Here is a 21,666-nt window from a genome sequence, read left to right as displayed (position 1 = left end):
AATCTGCTTTTGTGCAAGAGACGAATAGCAAAGAGGAGAGTATCCCATGTGAAGGAGGAAATGTACTCTGAGTGACTGTAAAACCTTTCAACCTGGAGCCCCCTTCCGGGACCTTTCCATACTGACACCAGTGGGAATAGTACCAAATCCTCATACACAGGCGAGGAGCAGAATACATGGCCTGGTGTAGGCTGTGCTGGTGCTGCCACAAATCTGCCCAGCGCTCTGCTACCAGCAGGAATTTCAGTGCCACAGCAGCTCAGCTCTGCCCACAGAGGGCAGGAGATCTCCAGACTAAATAGAAAAAGATTATTTCACTTTTGTCCAGCCTCCCTGCCCAGGACAGGTGTGAAGGCACTTTGCCCAGGCAGATTGGCATTAACATCCATAATGTCTACTCTGATGTGGAGTCTCTGGAGGCTGCTTTAAGGCAGGAGCAGAAGGAGTGTCGCAAATGAGCTATATGGAACCACGTTCCCACAGATTCGGGGATTTGCCAGGCAGTATGTCCCTTCCTTCTCTGAAAATCTATCCTCCCCCAGGATTTATTGCAATGGTTAAATTTATTGCCATGGTTGTATTTGCGGCTCTCACTTCCCCCTTCATCCCACAGCTACTTGCAACACTTTTATTAGGTTTGGGAGTGCCCAGCATTATCAACCTTACTCAGCACCTGAACCTTGTGCAACAGCGCAGGACACAGAACAAGGGGCCCATGCCCCAATGCAGCAGCCTAACGCTTTCCTCCCCTCTGCCTCCTGCAGCTCCCAGGTCTGGGCTGCAGCCACCCCAGGGCCAACCAGCAAATCTGTACTGTTCCACAGGACCCACAGTTTTTTCTCCCCTAAAAAGTGTTAAGCGGCTCTTACATTTCTTACAGCATTCAAGCCTGACAGCAATCTTGCCTAGGTGATTTTAAAACAGGTTTTTTCTGAGGAGCTACTCTTCTGATCTGCTCACAGTAAAAGTATTCTTCTGATCTACTTGCAGTAAAACAAGCGTAAGGCTTTGGCAGTGTCAGATTTTTGAAGCAAGCTGGCAGCCCTGTCCACTTAGAGATCAGTGGAAAAAAACTTTCCACTTTCAGAAACCTGAATAAAGCTTTGTTAAGGTCCTTTCTGTCTCTATTTTTGGCTTGGGTGTGGCATGGAAAAAATAATATTTACCATCTCAGTAGCTGTGCCCTTTGTGTATTTGTTTTCATATTCCCTTTCCCCATGTGAATTCAGCAGATGTTGCAGGGCTCGATATCAGCCCTGTACTTCTGTTATCTGAATGCATGCACGTCTCCACTGAACAGGCCACGTCTGTGCAGCAAAGATACAGATTCAACTGCCAGACAACGTAATGAAGAAAAATACCGTAAGATTTCATTTGCAATGTAAATGAAACAGAAGCTACAGTGATCGGCCCTAAACTGAAGGCCTCCAGGGGCCTGGGAAGTTACAACCATGTACAATGTCCCATTTCCGTCCTTAACATCCCTTTTTAAATTAAAATCACCTGTGAATGTTTTCCATTGCGTTGGATGAACATGCTCAGATTGCTAAAGGCTAGTCCGTATTTACAGATATACATTAAAAACTAATGCTTAGTGCAATTATCCAATTCATTACCTGCCATAAAAAGATTTCCATCCACTCACATATAAACAGGCAGATTTGCTAATGCACAGATGATCAAAAAGCTCAAAGACCACTTAAGAAAACAGCAGACAGTGTGTGAGTGAGTGAAAGGAAAACTGGCTGCTTTCATAGCAATACCATCACCAATATTAGTCGGCCTGAACCATTAGTTCTCTTTCATTTCTCCGCCATCCTTCCAGAATAAAGCTTTACTGGGAAGCAACTGAGCCTTTTTAGCTCAGTACACATGCTGATATCCACATCTTGCAAGAGAGGAAGACTGGGTTATGGAAGCAAGGAGGTAAATCAGCCCCGTGCTCTGGACAGGAGGCAGAATTTGAAGTCAAGTCTCCTGAATTCTCCAGGAGCCAAATCTGACTCCAGAGACTAACCCTTTAAATCCTAGCACACTGACAATAAATCTCCTGTCATGAGGAAATATGTCAGATCTGCTGGTAAATAAGTTATTACATACAGGCAGCAGGCATTTGCTTTATGATGGAGCTACCTGAGACACACTGTACCTAGCCTCAGATAAACTCTCTGGAATAAGGAGCCTTGCTGGAAATGTCAGTGTACTGTTAGCATTAAGCAAGCAACTGCAAATGCAGAGTCCCACAAGTCAGTCTTAACTATGCAATCTACATTGATAATTTTGGTGAATTCAACCCATTCTTTTGCCCAGAATTACATGAAAAAAAAAAAAAGAAATTAAAAATGGAAGAATTACTATGCTGACCCAATTCCAGAAAAATACAAAGTCTTTCAGAGGAATTAATACTTTCCTATAGCTTTCAAGTATTGTTCAGCTTGAGACTGAAACAGGTAGTGAATGCAATCAGGATAATCAATTCAATAATACTGCAGAAATTCATCTGTATTTCATTCACCATTTTTTTTTTATCCTTGTCACATTAGCACCTTTTTAATGCAATGGTCAATAGTTTGGAGCTGCCTCATGCTGAGAAATAATTACTGTAATCACAACATAAAACTCTACTCCTATTCACAAAACCACTGTGCCTGATCATTCCCTTAGCCACGCATCATCACTCAACGCCTGCTAAGGAAATTGGCTGAAAATAACTAAATGGAAAAGTTCACTGGCTCTCTAAACAGCTCTAGATTAAATTATCTCTGTGCTTTACACATTAATCTCAGTGCTGTATTTAAAAGAAAAGTAAAACCCTTTGAGTCAAAAAGAACCCATGTAAGAGAAAAAAGTTACATTCCATGACAGGGTCTTTATTGAGGTATTGTATCAGAGGCTTTTCCTGAAGATTTCTGGGTGCGACTTTAAGTAGTTGTAGTGTTTTCTGTACCTTCCTATTTTAAAAGTTTTGTTATCAGTTTTCACAGTGATTTGTAACTACGACCCAAACAATCCTCTGCTCTTCTGCTCTCTGCTGATCGTTCTTTATGTGAAGTGAAATGCTCGGGAACAATAAGGTGAAAAACTCATCCTTGTATGTGGGAGCAGTTTCACGCAGGGGAAGCAGCCCGACGAAAGAAACTGAATAACAGAAAAATTGAATAAGGAGAGTTTGAGTTCTTTCTTTTCTTTTGTTTTTGTTGTCAAGAGGAGCAAAGAATTTTGGCCACTTTCTTGTTTGCATCAAGTACATTATTCTCCAGGCTTTATTTCTTCCACTCCGTTCTTCTGCACATGCCTTATCCCTGTGCCCTATGCAAAGTCTTCGATTCTCAGACCTACTAGTTTGTCTTTGAGCAGAAGACTTGTTAATACATGATTCTCTCTTTCAGACTTGACAATTAGAAGTACATTTTGGCTGAGCAGTAAAATTATAGCACATGCTTTGTGGGTCATACCTACTCCTCTGTGTAGGATTCACCTTAGGCTAGCAGTAACAAACCAAGGTTGTAACTCTTGCAAGCTCAAGCTATTTTTAAACAGGTTTCAGTGTCTTCTCTTTCTGTTTACATTCCAGTCTGAAGATACTGTTGTGAGATTTTCCCAAAAGATTTTCCAGTCTGCCAGCCACACAAAATGCCTTGTTTATCTCTGTCTAAGTTAATTTCCTTTCAAACAAAGAAACCAACAAAAAAGCTTTTACCTATGGCTTTCAAGGAGCTACAGTTTCATATTTTCCCCAAAAACTGTTAAATTGCCTTAGCCTGTTAAGCTGCCAAACCTGTTAAGTCACCTTTGTCTCACAATTCTGAGTCTGTAAATCATTGATTCTTCTAATCTTATGAAATTATTTTCCATTTTCTGTATCATTTCAGCTTGATGCAAAAAGACAAATCTGCAAAAAATTATTTTGTAAGGCTGGTATCTGAGATGAGCCCCAGAAGCATGGCTCACTGCAAATCTGCAGTTCTGCTGTAACAGCTGCATTAAATGAGCATTTGTTAGCATAAAGTAAACCTGACAGAACTTCTCTAAAGTCCTTTTAGTGCAGATAATCCAGTAGTGGTATGCTCCCCTGCTACAGGGTATGCATTGTTCACTATCATGCCATGAATGAGCCTAGATTTGTATGTTGTACTCTTGACATGAAACCACATTAATCATAGACTGAGATTTCTTTGTTCAGTAAAACAGATTGTTTCTGGCCTGCTACTATATCTCACATTCCTATAGCCCACAATAGACTTCTGTCCACAGGGCTCACTGCGTAGTGCACTGTTAATGCAGTTCAACAGCTCACCTAAAAACCCACACAAAATTCCAAACCCAACAACTGAGTCCATAAAGAGCCACCTGTTTTCTAGGTTTGGCATTCTGCTTCTCAGTCTGTGCGAGACGCTATTATTAACATGCAAGATTTGTACTTTATGTTGGCTGCTTTGGTTTTCCTCATCTCCATGGTATCCCCGGTAAGAAGCATAATATCTGAAGATATCATAAAAAAGCCCTTTGTGCTCCAAAAGATATACAGAGTTTCTTGAATAAGGCTCCTGGAAACTTTGCAATAGAAACTGGGTGAGCAAATATACTACCTCTCAGAGAAAGCTAGGCTGCCTTTCCCTGACAAATGGAAAGGTTAACTCCATCAAGCCCTGCACATTCAAGAGTCCTCCACCCTCAAATATTCCTCATCACGTATCTCTTGCAGCTCATTTGACAGAAGGAAAACTAAGATTAAATTGTTGAAGACCTCATTCATTTTTGCCAAGAAAATCCCACACAATTTGGAATTAATCAATAACACAGAAATCCCCTCCTACCCACCACATGGAGCCCAGTCTCCAAAAATCTGCCATATCTCTCTAGGGCGGTATGTAAAACAAGCCTGTTTGCAGAACTACCTTCACCCTCCTCCCATGCCACCTTCCCACACAGAGAGACCTTTCACTACTTTTCTCTTATGTGAAAAATAACACGCTCATGTAGAAAACAAAGGCAAGATCATCATAAAACCTGGAAAAGCCTGATTTGAAAAAATCATTTATTCACTGAGTCAATATATTTTCCTCCCAGTAAAAAACCCTGTGTTTTTACTCCAACAAAAAGCGACACAAACAAGAGGCAGCACTTGAGCCAATAAGCCCTTATGAAAGGCCTGCTAACAAAGGTATGCTTGAACTTTCTTCTTTCTCCGGACATTTCTTTTGCTTTACAGGAGGCCTGAAGATCTCTTTGCAGAAGTAAAGACTGCAATTGATTGCCACAAAACTTCCCATGAATGGCCTTCTCTAAAGCAGTCAGGTGAGCTGCCCAAAGGCAAGTGCAAGGTGTCATTCACCAAGCACAACTGCCCAACTCCTACTGCACCTAGGGCTAGGGCCCCTCCCCCCCCCACAGAGTTCAAGGAAGCAGGCTGCACCATTGCCATACAGGATTTCCCCTTATAAAGAGGCTATAGGTACTTTGCAGATCAGTTCATCAACAAAAGAGATGCCTACGTGTGTTGTTTTTTCATTGTTTTTTTTTTTACAGTATTTCCTTGTTTATGTTACAGCATCATCTGCAGGCTCTGTAAGCGATAGGGCCATCTTACTTCGGCTGTCACCTATGGGATATATTCTTATTAAATATTTACAGGCTAAAGAAAAAGGTCTAGAAGCCAGACTTGACCCAGATTTGATGCCAGAGCACCTGCCTATTTTAGGGGCAGTACAGAAAAACACCCAGCCCCAGCTTCTCCATCAGTGAAGATTACACCACCCTGAGAAGTAAAAGCTCTGAGCTTTAATCTCTTTGGATTTAGGAGGCCCTTAACCACGAGTATTTGAAATCCCAGGCAACAGGTAACTTCAGGAGGTTATCATATAAGGTGTACCCGTGTATTTGAGGTGCCTAACCAGCACGGGAAGGTCATTGCAAATTTTTTGGCTGCACAGCAGGTCTCCCTCTGAGAGATCCAACCATTGCAGCAGGGGCAACAGGGAGTACAAGAGCCCAGGGCAGGGCCATGTGTAGGCTGCCAAATATTAGTCAGACCTCTTAATCACAAAGCTGTTCTCGTGAGTATTGCTCCACCCAACCCAGAACAGCTAATTACCCCAGTATTAATGTTTGCCACCTGTTTCCTTCTCCTTAGAGAAGGAAAGTTTCATTAGACTTTGCCCAAGGAAGCACATTTTCCCTAAGCCTGAGTCTCCCTGTTTCCGCATTTCTTTCATGTCAGAATAACTTTCTACTACCCAAGAAAAAAAAAATCAACAAAAATATAAATATATTATCAGGGATCTTTCAAAGTAGTTTGAACTAACCAAGCTTTGTTTCTTTTGCAAAACACTACCTGCAACCTGCTCCTTCCCAGAGGCAATCATAATGATGAGTTTCCACTCCCCCTCTTCTCCGGTTTTAAGACAACGTCAAAACAATGCCTGTGTTACAAATTAAACAGCAGATTGTTTTGCAAACTCCCTTGTTTTTTTTTCTCACTATTAATTGCCACCTGAATAAGGGGAGTTCTTTGTTTGAGGAAGAAAGAGAGAAAGTAGCAAAGTGCTTCCACTACATTATCTCACCTCTCGTGGATGACCTTCTGCAGCTGCTGGTAGCAATCAGAGGCCATACCCAGGGGGCACCACCCGGGCACCCTCATGCCAACTTCTTACCATGGTGCAATGGTTTCAGCAGGTGTGGAGGCTTTTGCTCCACAGATTCTTCTCATCTCATGACCTCAGAGTAAGCCACAGAAGACTGTTGCCATATTTTTTTCTGTTTGTTGATTTATTTTTTTTTCCCAGTGGGTACTTTTATCCATTGCAAATTTTACTTATTTGTCTTTTTCACACATACAGCAGAAGTCAAAGAAATTTGTGAGAGTAGGGCTGTCTCATGGCAGCTGAGACAGGAAGCTGCACTGCAAGTCTTCGTATGTCACTTTTGGTGTAGAAAGCTTTGTCACAGAAAATTAAAAAAATACAGGCTGAGGCACTTAAAAGAAATCAAGAGGTAAGAACCCAGACAGCATAGTGTGAAAAAAAAGCTTATTTTTTCTAATAGACAAAAATAGCATATTTCTTCAGACTCCTTCTTCACCTCTTCACAATGAGCTGTGTAGACTGAAAGTTCATCAGACAGCAGGAAGGTTAGGAAAGCACTGGCTCCATTTTTATGCAGAATTGCCATTCCATCCTAGCTGGAATGGATTCTGGTGTTATTCTGACATGAAAAAAGGCAGGACTTGATAGAATCTAGCCGGCTACCTCGGTCTTTATCAGAAATTCAGACACTTTCTTGTCACTTCACCATCTCTTCTTACCAGTACCCTGCTCCAAGCCAGCACAGAAATTCATGTCTTTGAAAATCAGGCAGCCTGACAAGGAACACAAAAACTAAGGGACCAGACAGCCTTCTAACATGTTTCAGCAAACCCATTGCTGAGAGCAGCTCATGGAAAGAGTGATGAAGGCATACTACACACAGCTCTAACCGAAGTGTGATGATGTGCTGGCAGAGTTAAACTGAAGAAATTTTCTACATAAGAATGATGTGCTGATTTTAATTGGTTTATGCTGATTAATTTACTCTTGCTTCACAACAGTGCCATTTCTGTGGGCAAACAAAGCTTCAGTCTTAAATAGATGCCTGAACTGTCATTCTCATAGGATTAATTTAAATTAAGGAATAGGTTGCAAAAAAAGGTAATTTTGTGATTCGAAAAGTATTATGTATTTCACAACTTGGAACGCTGAACAATCACTCCATAATCTTATCCAAATGTTGATGTCGTCAATGAATTTTAAAGCAGCTTCTAATTAAGATAAGTAAGGAAAACAGATGCTGCTGAAGAAATGCCCAGTAAGGATTTCTATTTCAAGACAGAACTGCTTTAAACACACAAGCAATTCTGCAAACTGTGGGATGTGATACACACAACTAAGCGATAGGCGTTTAGTGGGGCTTCGTGTCATTTTATAAGTCACTGAGCACTCAGCACAAAGGTAATAATATAAAATATAGAAGAACGGGCCTGTAGCCTCCACTTCTTCTAATTAAAAACATACATAAATTTCATAAATCATAGCCAGTAGCATTTGCCCTGGGCTACAACAGCATTTATCTTCCTTTAAAGAGTTTCATCTGCCCAAAACGAAAAAAAAAAAGGACATTTTTAGTTTTCTTCACTCAGAGGAAGATGCACGAGATACCCATTCAAGCAGCAGTCTCTGTATTTAAGCTCCCACAGTCAATGGTGCTGTAACCCAAGTCTCAACAGGGCCACAACGTGACCTTAAGAAAGTTAAATGGTATCGCTGTGGAATTCTGTAGCAGAGTAGAAGTAAGAATTAGGTCAGCCTAATTGAATTGCAGGAGTTTGAAAAACACCTTCGCTACCCACTTTGAAAGGGCTTTAAGACCACACTAGGGAAATGTTTTCGGAATCCTCATCCTTGTTATTTCCTGCTTTGCTTGGAGGATTCACTGCTGGTGGACCCTCCCGGGCTTTGATTTGGCTGGAGGATGAAAATATTGCTATAATTAAAGATAGAATTTGCAAATGGACCTGAAGTTACCTTCAACAGCATTTTATCTGCCTTTTAGGCTATTATGTGCACATTAGAGTTTATCAAGACCACCTAGATTTCTCACCCAGGAGAACTCTCCTGCAGGCTTGTCCTGCTCTGTTTTACGCAGCATTCTGCCTACACAGAAAGCAGGAGAAGAGGGCAGAGCTGTCAACTGCGTTGGCAATAGCCCTTTCTGGCCTTCAGGGACAGCTTGTCTTTCTATCTGGAGGAGTGTGTGCTTAAAAAAAATGGGAAAAATTAACTTTGGTTATGTAGGGCTTTCCACACAGTCACCGCAGGAATAAGAAATATAAATATACACGTAACAAAAGCAATCAGGAAAGTTTGCACCCAAGCCTGTGTTTGATAACAGTGAATATTTAAAATGTCAGCTGAGGAACCTCTACTGCACATCGAGTCATCCCTCAGCTACATCAGTGTGTTACTGACACAACTGGGAGGTGCAGCAAAAAAGTCACACACATTGAAGTTTGAGCCTTAGAAGCTGCATGTTACCCAAGTATATGAATGATTGCTGAGCACATTGGGATGCTTTCAACCACAAATCTACACAGTGACAGTTATCTCAAATATTGCACTAGAAGAGTCGTGCGTAGCTCAGAATATTTTGCTATGACATCTGCTTATACAGGAAATACCATTCCTCAAGGTTTCCCAGTTTTCTTAGCCTTCAGCACAGTACATTCCTTACCACTATTAGTACAAACTATATTTCTAAGCCATTTATATAAGTTAGGTTCTGACTGAATCTCTAATCTTCTAACTGACAGGATTATAGATATCATGTGTTTACTTAGGGGATTTTTCTAGTTATAGAGTCAGTTTGCAATCTTCTCACTGTCTAAATTATAGCCCAGAATCCATTTCCACATCCTCAAAGATATGAATAGAGGGAAATTCCATTTCTACGAGAGGCTCCCCATTGCTCTTTGCAGAGCCTATGACAGTACATTGCCATTTCAGAAACCTTCGTAAATTTCTGTAGCTAAATTAGATGCTGCTTTGTCAGCACTGCCTCAAAACAGACTGGGAGATGACTGGGCGTCTGGGAATACTGCTTACAAAAAGCCAGGATCTAAGAAAGATAGCTGCATCCCAGATAAAAGTTGTCAAGACTGGCTGATCACATGGGTGCATGCGCATCCAACAGTGCATGCCACATCACTGGCACTGGATAATTATAATGAAGAAGGCAGTGAAAGAAGCAAAACACTCACACAGTGTACCTACCTCCCCTTCTTGTCCATCAGTAAAATCCACAATTTGTCATAATAACACTAAGAACAGAAGTCCCCAGTAAAAGCCAGAAAAAGATTCATGGCAGATCTGCAGAGAGGAGCTGAGGATCCATGGCAGAACATGTAGCTTGTTAAGCTGCCATAAGTTTCAGTTCACATTAATACCTGCAGTGAACATAGTTAAAAAGAAATACAAGAAACACAACGTTTTCCACCATTCCGTACTCTGAAAACAGCCGTATCCAATAACTAGATGAGGCCAACAGCAAAGAAGATTAATTACTTTATCAGTCATCCCTGTGTAATATCCCAGAGCATGCAACACATCCTTTACAAACAGTTGTGCTGATGAAATTGGGCTGATGATTTTACACAGTAGTTGTGTTGCTGCCAGGTATAGCATTAACGTTAACCTAAGAAATGGCTCATGGCTTTTGGTTAGAGCAGTTATATATAGATGAGAAAGATAAAATATTTATTCTACAGTTAGATGAAAAAATGCACTTTTATAACAAAGTCATAGCATCCGAGTCGCCTGGTGTTCAGCATTCTTTGTTAACTTTTCCCAGAATTACCAGTGTTGGTGTCTGCCCAGTACAGTCGTGTGTTTGAATGGAGCAGGGAAGTTGTATTTTTTGACTGGAACTTGTTATGAATGTTCTTGTTTTGACAAGAGTGTTTAAAAGCCAAGGACTGTGGATCTTTTCAAAGTATGAGAATGTCAGAGAAAGGAAGAAAGGTTTCAGGATTTGCCTCCTTACGTTGTGCAGCAGATTGCACTCAACACTCACTCTGAATCCTAAGTTCCATATAAATATTCATAAATACATTCATCACAGGTCTAGTAACATTATTCTGAAACTTAGAGTTTCAGTTCTTGAATCTCAGACAGGCCTTGTCAATTTAACCAAAAAAGAAAGAAAGAAAAAACAACTTGAACTGATAGTGCTAGGACAGCCATACAGGGTTCAGGTAATCAAAGCAGAGTGCATGGCATTCTGCTCCTGCAGCTTACAGGCCACTCTCACACCTGTAGTTGACCCAGGGAATAAAGGGCAACATTCAACCATTTTTCACTATTTTCAGGTTTATTGTTCAGTATTTGAATAGAGCACCATTGTTTTCCAAATTTATTTGCCAGGAGACTAACTCAGCCCCTCAGAAACATCTACACTTACCAAAATATCAATCCATATAGAAGAGTTCAAATAATGCTCCGAATAACTATTTCTTCTGAAAAAGAGCTGTATACATTGTCCAAAATTCTCTCTGTGCTTAGACAGGGGCAGTGGAAACATACACTTCACTGTAGACTAAAGGGATAATACATAATCCCTTTATATAATTTAGAGTTATATAATACAAATACCAGGGAACATTTGATCAGATCAAAAAGGGGACTAATTCAAAATGGAGCAAATAAAACTATTCTGCTGGCATAACTAGCCCAGGCAATTTATCACTGAGAGAAAGATTATAGTAACGTTTCCATAACAAAAAATGCTTTACAATGCTACAACTGTGAATAATACGAAATCAGACATAAGTTTTAAAAAGTTAAAAGTTTTAGAAGACTAATTCTTCTAACTCAAGAGACAGATGCCATGTTGGATGGATGTAAACGTTGTACAATAGCAGCTCCCTGACAGGCTCTTTCACAACTTCTAAGGGATCTGATGCTCACTACAGGACTGAGCCTGATCAAGCTTGACAGTTTCTGTGTCTCTTCACACATAATAAAAGAAAAAACAAACAAACAATACAGTCAGATATTCCTGATTCACTGCAAGGACAACTGAAGCTTTTCTGTTTGTTTAGCAAAGTGGCAGGATAAATCTATTTGATTGTTTTTAACACTATATTTAAATTTCCAATCATGCAAAATGGACAAAATGCACTCTTTCTGCTTTCCCCTACAGTACTCTGTAGTAATTATTGTTAATGCTTTTGTTGAGCAGAACTCGGGTGGAACTAAGATGGGGACTCTTCCAACCTGCTGCTCCTTTGCAGCTTTGAGCTGGGTGTCCAAAGAACAAGGATTTGCTATAGTCACTGACTTGCCACCTGCCCGAGGCATTCAACTGTATCTAGAACAATGATGCTGGAAAGTACGCATGAGTAAATACACAATAACATTTCTGTGTTTACAGCATCTGTGAAAGGTGTGGAGAGGGCTATTTCTCTACTGTTTGTTTCCAGAGCAAGTCAAACCCATTAATTAAATTCATGCTCTTGTCCTGTTTCAAAAGGAAAAACAGAGCTGATTTATGGGCACTGACAGCTGCAGGAACCAGGAGCTGGTTTTGCTCTCACCACCCCTAATTAACTTTTAAGCATCTAGGCAGGTTGGTTTCTGAGATTCTGATCAAATGAGAAGCTGAATGTCCTCAGCTTCTACAGAGAAAGACAAAGGAAGGTGCTCTATACAGTGCACTGTTTGGCAGGTTGTCATGGTTTCTCAGTGCTGGCTGAATACTGTCTGCAGGAATTGGGTACCTGAACATCTGTGTGCCCAAGCAGCTTGTAGAATGAAGCTCAGAAAGGTCTCACTCATGTAGCATTGCTTGCCTGTCTGCTACTTTTCTCCTCTTGGCAATAAAAATGTTAACTTGAGAAAAAACACAGTATCTGAGAAACAGTGTAATCTATTGTAATAGTGGGGGAAAAAAAATCTCATTAACAACAGACCCAGATAAATTGCCATCAATAGAATAAATAGATTAGAACCTTCTGGGAGAAGAATATTGCCACAGCATGTACAATATATACAAATACCAATATCCAACAAGACACCGGTATGTTCATTTTTAATTCCATGTTCTTTAAATAAGATGCAGATTGCTAACATTTGGGTTGAAATCTGGAGATAGGCAATCAAAACACATTTAATACCCAGCCTAAGAATAGGAAATTGTTACAGAAGTGGAAATCTTTGGATGCTGAACTTTCACCCTAGACGTCTGTGACATTTTTGCTAAAAAAGAACTACACAAGCATAGGAAGAGTGTATTGACACTATCACCTGCCCAGCATATGCTGCTGTTGCAGACACTGCCAATAAAGATCAAAGCTTTCCCTGCATTAATGAGCTCAAAGTAGGCATTGCACATTCTTGCAGCAAGCTCTAGACATCTATTGACTTCTACTGAGTAGAAGGTTGGGCCAGATTAACTCTAGACCCCTTTCCAACCAAGTATTTTATGAGTCTGTACAACACTTCATAAAAGAAATTCAATTTATTTTGTTGCAATTCATGATTTGGGTAGCAGAAAGCCTGGTAAGAACCACTGTATAAAACAGCTCATAATCATTATTTGCCAGGAAGAAATTGACAGTAGCTGGCATGAACTTCAAAATTAGTGGAACAAGTAGAACGTAAAAGTCTCTTTTTTACCAGTGATATAAATGTCTTCACTGTGGCTGTGGCTAAAAACCTGTATCCAGACACCAGTGGGCATGTGATAACAGACCACAACGTCAGTTAAACAGACAGCAACATCCTAAGTCATCTCAGCTAATAAAAAGACGATAATTCTCCAGAGTTATCTGGAGGGTTTGAATATACTGCTTCTCACAAAAAAAAAAAAAAAAAAAAAAAAAAAAAAAACAGCATTTTATGACCTCTTCAATTTATGCAAAATGAGCAAAATTCAATTCATACAGCTGGCAAGTGGAAGTTCAGCCCATGCACCCAGGAAATGGTGACATCACAGCACTCTTCTGGATGACTACAGCCTGTTTTCAGCTATGGATCAAGACATAACTTTTCCATTACTACTCAGGCTCCCCATAAATCAAGGAGCTCCATTAGATCTCAAAGAATTATTAAACAGTGTTTATTTAAATGCTACTGATGCACAGTCCTGCTTTTTACACACTTCATGTTTTCAGTGATGTTATATTTACAAGAAGCATAATGAAAGAATTCAGAAAGCAGTGTTTGCATAAATACATAAAAAGCATTGAAGATCTCTTTGAATTCAAAAAAGATTGGAAGAATAACTAACCTCAATCTGATTTTACTTTTTAAGTGCTTTTCATAAAGAAAACTGACTATTCGTTTCTCTTCCTCCTCAATTTCCCCAGTAAGCCAAGAACTACTGTTATACTTTTCTTTATCCCTATAGAGCCTAGGAAAGAAGTGTACAGTTTCACAGTTGAGAGATTATATCTGATTTCTGTGAATGATTTCAGAATCAGTTTGGGATTTTCAAATTCATCTTTGATTTCACAAATTTTCTCCCCTTCATTACATTGCAATGGACTCTTAGAGGCTTTGATAACATGCATAGCAAGATCAGCCATGGTTTTATCATCAACAGGATGTGGGCCTCCATTTTATACGGTATCCCTGATACAAAATCCATTTCAGCTTTCCTTTAGGAAACAGCACACTAATACAACCATATGTAAATAATTATAGTGGAACACATGGGCAGAAACATAAAGAATGCATGTAAATCAGAGGTTTGTTCTACTAATTTTGAATTGAGAAGAAGAGTAGAACTGATTTAAAAGATCCCAAAAATGCTATTGGACTATACAATTTGCAGCAGAGAAAGTACTTGTACAAGACCACAAAAGCATGCATGGGTCAGGGCCTAAGCTATTAGAGTATAAAAGGAAACTGTGAGGCGAATGCAAATCTTAGGACGTATATTAAATCCACTGTAGACAGCTGATCTTTTTTTTTTTCCCTGAAACTGATGGGGACAGCACTGAATTCTAATAGTTCTAACCCACAAAGGAAAGAAGAGATATCTACAATCAGTTGATCTCCAGATCAGCTTGGAAGACTAAGTTAAGGCTTCTGGGATGGAAGAGTTAAATCTCATACAGCTTCTTTGAGCAAAGCATATATTAGTCCTCTTTGATCTACTGTGCGGAGGAGATTCTTTCAAAAGTACTGGCCAGCTTCACGTGTTACGCAGCAAAGGAGCTGTGCACTCTGCTTGAAAACCTCAAGCTGGGAGCTGCTAACAGAGTGGGGAAGTTGGCAGATCTGAGGAGCAGCCATTCGCTATTTACAGATGCAACTTTAAAAAAAGAAATAAAAATAAAAATAAACAAGAAAAAAATGGAGGGAAAAAGAAGAAAAAAGAAAAAAAAACAAACAAGAAGGATTCAGGAGCAGAACTAGAAGGTAAATCTGCGAATATCTGTTCACAGTGTCTAAAAGTTTGTGTTCAGCAAAGAGAATACACTTAAGTGCACCCAGGGGCCATGCCAAAATAGGTTTAGGGTATTGCACTTAGATTTTGACATTATGGCTTCCAGATAGGATGTTTTTCAGCAACTAAATGAAAATGAAAATGCAAATAGAAGCATCTACAATGCAAGTACTCAAATCCTAATGATCTTGTTTAAATTCCAGGTTATTCTGGAATGTGAAAACTCCTCGCTGCTTGGATCCATGACAACCACATAGATGATATTCACTCATTTGAACAATCTGCACCAATATGGTAAGCGATGTTCCAGAATCTCGGGTCACTTGTTGTGGTGTCCTACAATACATTGGAGGGAATGGGCATGGAAGACTTCATGTTTCTGTCTCAAGAACAGTAACATGAAAAGTATTAAACAACATAAAAAAGCAGGATGTGGTGATAATCCTTGATTTATGAACACTGTTGCACACACCAGACAAGTTTCCAAGAATATCCCAAAAGGGACGTTGCTAAGCAAAGATGATGGTAAAACGAGTATTTAGTTAAGATGCCTGAGTATAATTTGCAAGAATAGGAAGAACTTACCAAGCTATCACTGAGTAAAAAAGAAAGCACCAAGTACAACAAAAAGAAAATATTTTTAAGTATGAACATAAACTGGTTTATGCCTGAGCTGGTCTGACACAGAGAAAATGAGCTACCGATTCACTTGAAATTCAACTTCTGTACATATTATTCTGTTAAACATCCAGCATTTGATGCTGAGATTTCAGCACTTATTTTAATATTATAGGCAAACAGTTTCAGCAATTCATTGCTTTTCCTTAAAACAAGCAGAAACTCTTACCTTTGGACCAAAATCCATTGGCATATATCACACCACAATGAAATCTGTTATCCTTTGAAACGATGAAATGGGTAAGCTTACAACTTACCAACAGCTAAGACTTGTATCAGCTCTCCTTTTTAGCAGTTTCCTTTTTACTGCCAGGGAATTTTAGAAACATATTTCCTAGTAGACTTAAACACAGAAAACCCAATTACGAACTAATGAAAATCCTATAACTAACCTACTATTTTGGAATCTGTTTAACAGACAGAAGCAATTCAGAGGGGACTAGAATGCATTGTACGGGATGCATCTTTTGCATTTGTGAACAGCCTTTCAACATATGGCAAGATCTCGTTTTTCATTTTAATTTCATTTAGGACATGGAGTACACAAAGCAAATAAGGACATCTAGTCAAAATTATGCTGTAAGAAAAATTAGAGATCAGAACAAAAATTAAATAAAAAAAACCTTCTTTGTAATAAATAATGGCATCTGTATCAAATAAGAATATAATTAAGTTAAAAAGAGACACAAGAAGACCCCCCCGTAAAAAGTTGCTTAAAGACAGGAACACACAATGATTCATTCTTTGTAAGCTTTATTCTTACTCTACTTAGAATACCAAGAACACCATTAACAGATGCATAGAAACACTCTCAACCTTTTGCAACACTATAATAAGACTGAATAGGGCTATAAATCTCCAAAGTGCTGCACAAACATTAGGCTCTGAGAAGGATGCGGAATGGTAGCATACAAGACAAGTTAAGTGACTTGCTGTAGGGCAACAGAGCAGGGCAATGAATCAAAGGATCCCAGGCTCTCCTTAGCAATGACTCACACCAGATCTCCGGGCCACCTAATTTTGGTCCTAAATCACAAGCTGCTGAATTCAGCAGAATGCATTTAGTTTTCAGTCATATGTCAGGCTTTAAAAATAATTAATTACATTCTAAGTATCACCTGTGGGTCAAACGCTGTGCATTGTTGTCTTCTCGACTTTGTATTCTAACAGGGACTGTTTAAGTACCAGTACAGCTGAGGGTACTCTAAAAATTGAAAGCTAGCAGTGAAATTTTATGAGAGCTTTTCAGAGTTCAACCACAAATCTGATTTGTATAATCACAAGGGATGTGTACACAAAATATACAGCAATGGCCATTAAGTTGCCTTGACAATCCCCTCCAGCCCTCTTACCTGTGGATGCCAAATTCAAGATTCAACTAGATGCTTACACGTTGGGAGAGTTCTGCTGAAAGGGACCTTAAATCCTTTAAAAGAATTTGCTTTTACAAGACAAGTCTTGCAAGGCTTTTCTTGGCAGTGCAAGACCACCTTTGGAATCAAAGCTTGCAGTATAATCTGCAAGTTATAGCTACCCAAGCAGAGAGATGCTAAGAAAGAAAGAAGGCATGAGACAAGTTCTGGGATCAGCAGCAAAATGGATTGACTGTTTCACAGGTGTGACCCTGACTTGATGATTAATGTTAACTACAGGTTTGTGTGCGTGAAGATCCACATGCACATATGGTCACATTCCCTCCCTACAAGAAATGCAGAAAATATTAATATTTTTTTAAGGAGAAAAAGCATCCACAATGTTTCAGTTTTAACTATATCATTACCTCAAGAATTTATCTCTAAATTCTTAATAGAAAGCATTTCACTGAGTTTTCCATTTTGCCTGGAGCACACACATCTGCAAGAACAGTAGCTTCACCAGGGACCTTGAATGCTAGGTGCAACACCAGAGGCATTTCTTAAATTTCAAAGTTCATAAAAATCCAGAGGAGAAAGTTCTGACAAGCATACGTTAATGTTTTGGCAGATTCTATAAATAACCTGGCTGCCAGCAAAGGAAAAAGTAATCCCATAATATTTGAAGAATTTCTGGTTTTATTGTTTAAAGTGTAAACATTTCACATGAGCCCTAATCCACTGTAGCCAGCAAGCTCATGCTCACGTTAAGCAGGTTAGCATTCCAGCCCAGCTCAAGGGGATGAGTGTGTTACTCAAGTGATTTGTTTGAACATTGTCTAAACTAAGAAATTACTACGGAATGAAGAGGAGGATGTTATATTTCCACACAGTTTGCAGTAGACACCCTGCACTTCAGATTAACCTACTTGTGCGGACACATGAAGAAATCACTCACAAAGTGTTGCTTTGCTATTGCAGGATCAAGACATTTAAACCAAATCTTGAAAGCAGTCGATGGAGTACAGTCTGAAAGGTAAAGCTTTTTTTGCTCTCCTAGTGTAGGTTTAAGACTAAGTGACCATTCACTATCACAACTTCAGCATTCCACAGCAGGCAATATCACTGACTTCACGTTCACTGTGCAGTACCTTATCTTCCAATGATGCTTCGTGGCTACGAGCGCTAGTGACAGAACAGGTTCTGAACTGTGTTTCTTTCCAATCCCTAACAATTTGGTTGTAACAAATAAAAGCTTGCCCATTTCCACTTTCAAGTTTAGAAGAAGTTGAATACTGTAAAAAGAAAATACAGGAACATGAAGTTGATTCATTCTAAGTCAGTTAACAATGGTGAAAAAATAGAAAAATGTGGAAAGGAAGGCGATGGGAAGAACAAACAAGTGCAAAGTGGGGGGAAACAAAGAGGTACTTGGGGAAAGAGAACAAACTGGAAAACAAGAGAATTTATTTGGCTGAAGAGGGAAAGGAAAACACACTGACTTCTATCTGCTTGTCCCATCCAAGAGCTGCAGGTTATTTCATTAAATGATCAAATCTGATATCCTGACAATTTTAAGCAAGCTCCATCATCCATTTGTTGTTTTTTCTGTGTTGTTTCTTTGGTTCTTTTTTTTTATTTTATTTTTCTTTTTTTGTTTCACTAGATTAGAATTACTGAGTCATGCTAACTGCTTAGGGCTTTATCCAATTTTCTTGGTATTAAGAGAGGGTGATATGCTGAACAAGTACACCACTGCTGCAATGCCTGCCACTAGCAATATTTGGGATGATGTAAACAAACCAAAAGTATTTGAAATATTCAGGACAAAATGATTTTGAGGACATGAAGCTACAATTGAATACCACAGCTGAGATCACATATCCTACCTGGCCTTAATCCTGCCTAAAGGCATATATGCAATATCTGTTTGAAGCAATCTCCATAGACATCTGAGCCTACTTCCAGAATATTGCTCCCTTAGTTAAAAAACTATTACAGACTTAAAGGATAAGGGCCTGCTAAATTCCAGCAGTGTCTCTATCTCCACTGCCAGAAACTCAATGGGAAAAAAATAAGAAATAAATAAATTAAAACAAAAGCAGCCTGTCTATCCACAAAATTGCTTTGCAAACAAACAAACAAAAAAAGCTTTCAATAAGCCAGGATGTCAATGTTGTTGGTACAAGTTAGCTCATATGCAAGTGCACTTACATTTAATTACTTTCATAAGTTTTATTATATCTTCTTTTAACTAAAAAAAAAAAAAAAAATCCATGAAATTCAAAACATGAGGACTGTACTATCTCTTCTTTCTCTTCCTATGTGAACAGAGTGTTTCCCAGATCACCTAAAGGTTTGGAGCCTTACAACAACATTTGTTGTCAAAGGTTCTGCTATCGATACCCCCCAGATGGGGCTATCGGGCATACTGAAGGCCAGTATGCTGTTCCCTGGTTTTTGCTGCAGCACAGAACTCACAGGCAGATAAAGGCAACAGCCTCCAGCAGACAAAGGATGAAACCTAAGACCAAGAGCTTGATTAATCTTGGTATAAAGTGTGTTGCTATGCTGTAAGCTAGTGGCAGCTACATGACAGCATCCATGGCATAACCACACAATAAGGCTAAATTCTGGCCTGGTTTGCCTACTTTTTCCCCCAGACTTCATCCTGCGGCAGTAGGCTGTAGCCTTGACATTCACTGCCCAATATTTTTCATTCTCCACTGCAGAATTTCTCAGTGATCTCAGAATACATGTAAGTGACACGTTAAAAATGAAATTATTCCAGAAGGTTCAAAAGAGAGAAAGTATTTATTGAGAATCAATCCACATCCAGAAAATACTTCTGTATTTAAACAAGCTCCAAGTCTTCAGCTGACTCTGCAAATGAAAGGCTAAGGAAAGTGATTTCTGAGCCAGAAGAGAGAAAATAAAAGCTTCACAGCCAGATGTGCTGACATTAAATTCAAGTGAAAGGATTTGTTTGCTTTCCTGTCAGTGCCACAAAGAAAATTGACATATGCAATTTCTGGTTCCTTCAGACCCAGAAGAAATAAATATTCTGAAAGGCAGATTCTGTCCTTATTTGCATTCTCCATGTCCCCTCCGGTGAGGGTGTAGAAAACTAAGGTCACATCATGGTTATAAAACAGCCAGGAGAGAATCTGTTTTGTATTCACATTGCTACACAGATCCTGAACTGTTAAGGATCTAAGGGACTGCTGGCAAAAATGTATAGCTAATGATAGTGACTATTTTGAAAAATAATGTATTGTAGCTGAGAATTTGCCCCAGCAAATAGTGTTACTGTACTCTTTGTATCTACTGTTAATTCCATGGAAGTAAATAGGAGGCATTACTTTCAGAGAGACCTGTGTAAGTCTGTTGGGGGCTGAATAGAACTTCAGACCCTGACATAATGTTGTTTTCCTTAAAAGTACCATTCCAATCTCAGTGCCTGCCTTTTCTCAATTTCAGCTAAATCTTACCTTTCACCAGCTGTGTCTTGTAACTATTGCTATCTTTAACAAATGCCTCTGACACCTCATAGCAACTGTGAAACTTTCTCAGCGCTCATAGAAATCACCACAGCTTCTAATATATTGAAACAAGCAACACGTTCCTATACTGTCTAGTCCTTGAGACCTAAATGTATCAAGTCCTGTAACATTTTTAAGCATTTCTTCTTCATCTTTAATCCAGAGGTTGATAACTTCTGCAGCTATGTATGCAGCACTAGGAGCATCTGTAAGAAAGCTATCACAGGAGACCTTTAATTTAGGTCATTTTGGTATTCATAAAACAGGTCTGATGGAGCTACTGGGAAAAAAAAATCACCACATTTTGAATAGTGTGCAGATTCTGTGCCAGGAGATACAGTACATATAGCAGCTGGAAAAGAAAAAGTCTAAAGAACAAGGATATGTATAAAAACTCCAGAGTTTCTAATGAAAATGATAACTAGTCCTAAATTACTAAATTGAGAGACTCATCAAAATTCCTTTTGAAGGAAACCAAAAGGTCTCCCCTGCTTTCAGCGTATGATCACCTCATGGGTGCACCACAGGACATGAATGTGAAACAGGACAGACTCAGGGTCTGCAGGATGTTTAGGGTAGGGAATAAGTTACAGAATGTCACAAATGAGGATAGAGCAGTTCAGATTTCAGGTGCTTAATCCTCCAGATGATACGGTGGGGAGAACACCCAGTGCAGTGCACCAAGGACATAATTAGGTAACATCTTAAACTGGAGATATTTCTAGCAGGAACCAGAAAGAAGCCTTCTGTGAAGGTACCGAATAGAAACTATCCATGAAGATAGGGAACAGAGAAGTATTTTGGGATATATTCAAATATTTCAGAAATGTTTAGGAGCCAAAAAACAGTTTTTAACAGATACACTAAGATGATGTGAACACAGAACAAAGTTTCTGAATTATAATATTTTATTTTTACTGCAACATTTTTATAAGGTCCCTTGTTTTCTAAAATAAACTTTAAAAAAATGGAACTGGGACATGGATGGTATACATCAATTGCCATGCACTTTCCTTCCTTCATCTAACCAAACTCTCTGCACAATGGCTTCCAACTGGTCCTTTGAGAAGTCCCTGAGGCATAAGAGAAACAACCATTTGAAGTTCATA

At 39.3% G+C, this 21,666-nt stretch overlaps 1 protein-coding gene across 5 annotated transcripts in view; it reads left to right on the top strand.

Moving 5' to 3' along the window:
* Positions 1 to 21,666, top strand: part of C4ORF19 (chromosome 4 open reading frame, human C4orf19) — a 43,563-nt gene that overhangs the window by 3,930 nt on the left and 17,967 nt on the right. For 3 of the 5 annotated variants that reach the window (XM_015285684.4, XM_040699832.2, XM_046940681.1), the window contains exons 2-4: positions 5,213 to 5,298; positions 15,189 to 15,279; positions 17,997 to 18,051. In XM_015285684.4, the coding sequence (XP_015141170.3) occupies positions 15,243 to 15,279; positions 17,997 to 18,051 (92 nt within the window). In that variant the 5' untranslated portion in view covers positions 5,213 to 5,298; positions 15,189 to 15,242. The remainder of the gene's footprint in view (positions 1 to 5,212; positions 5,299 to 15,188; positions 15,280 to 17,996; positions 18,052 to 21,666) is intronic. The other 2 variants (XM_015285682.4, XM_040699831.2) reach the window with 1 other exon arrangement.

The sequence above is a fragment of the Gallus gallus genome, chromosome 4 (genome assembly GCF_016699485.2).
Source record: "Gallus gallus isolate bGalGal1 chromosome 4, bGalGal1.mat.broiler.GRCg7b, whole genome shotgun sequence".
Taxonomy (NCBI): Eukaryota; Metazoa; Chordata; class Aves; order Galliformes; family Phasianidae; genus Gallus; species Gallus gallus.
Note: the sequence above shows the minus strand (reverse complement) of the source record. Positions and strands in the feature narration are given on the sequence as shown.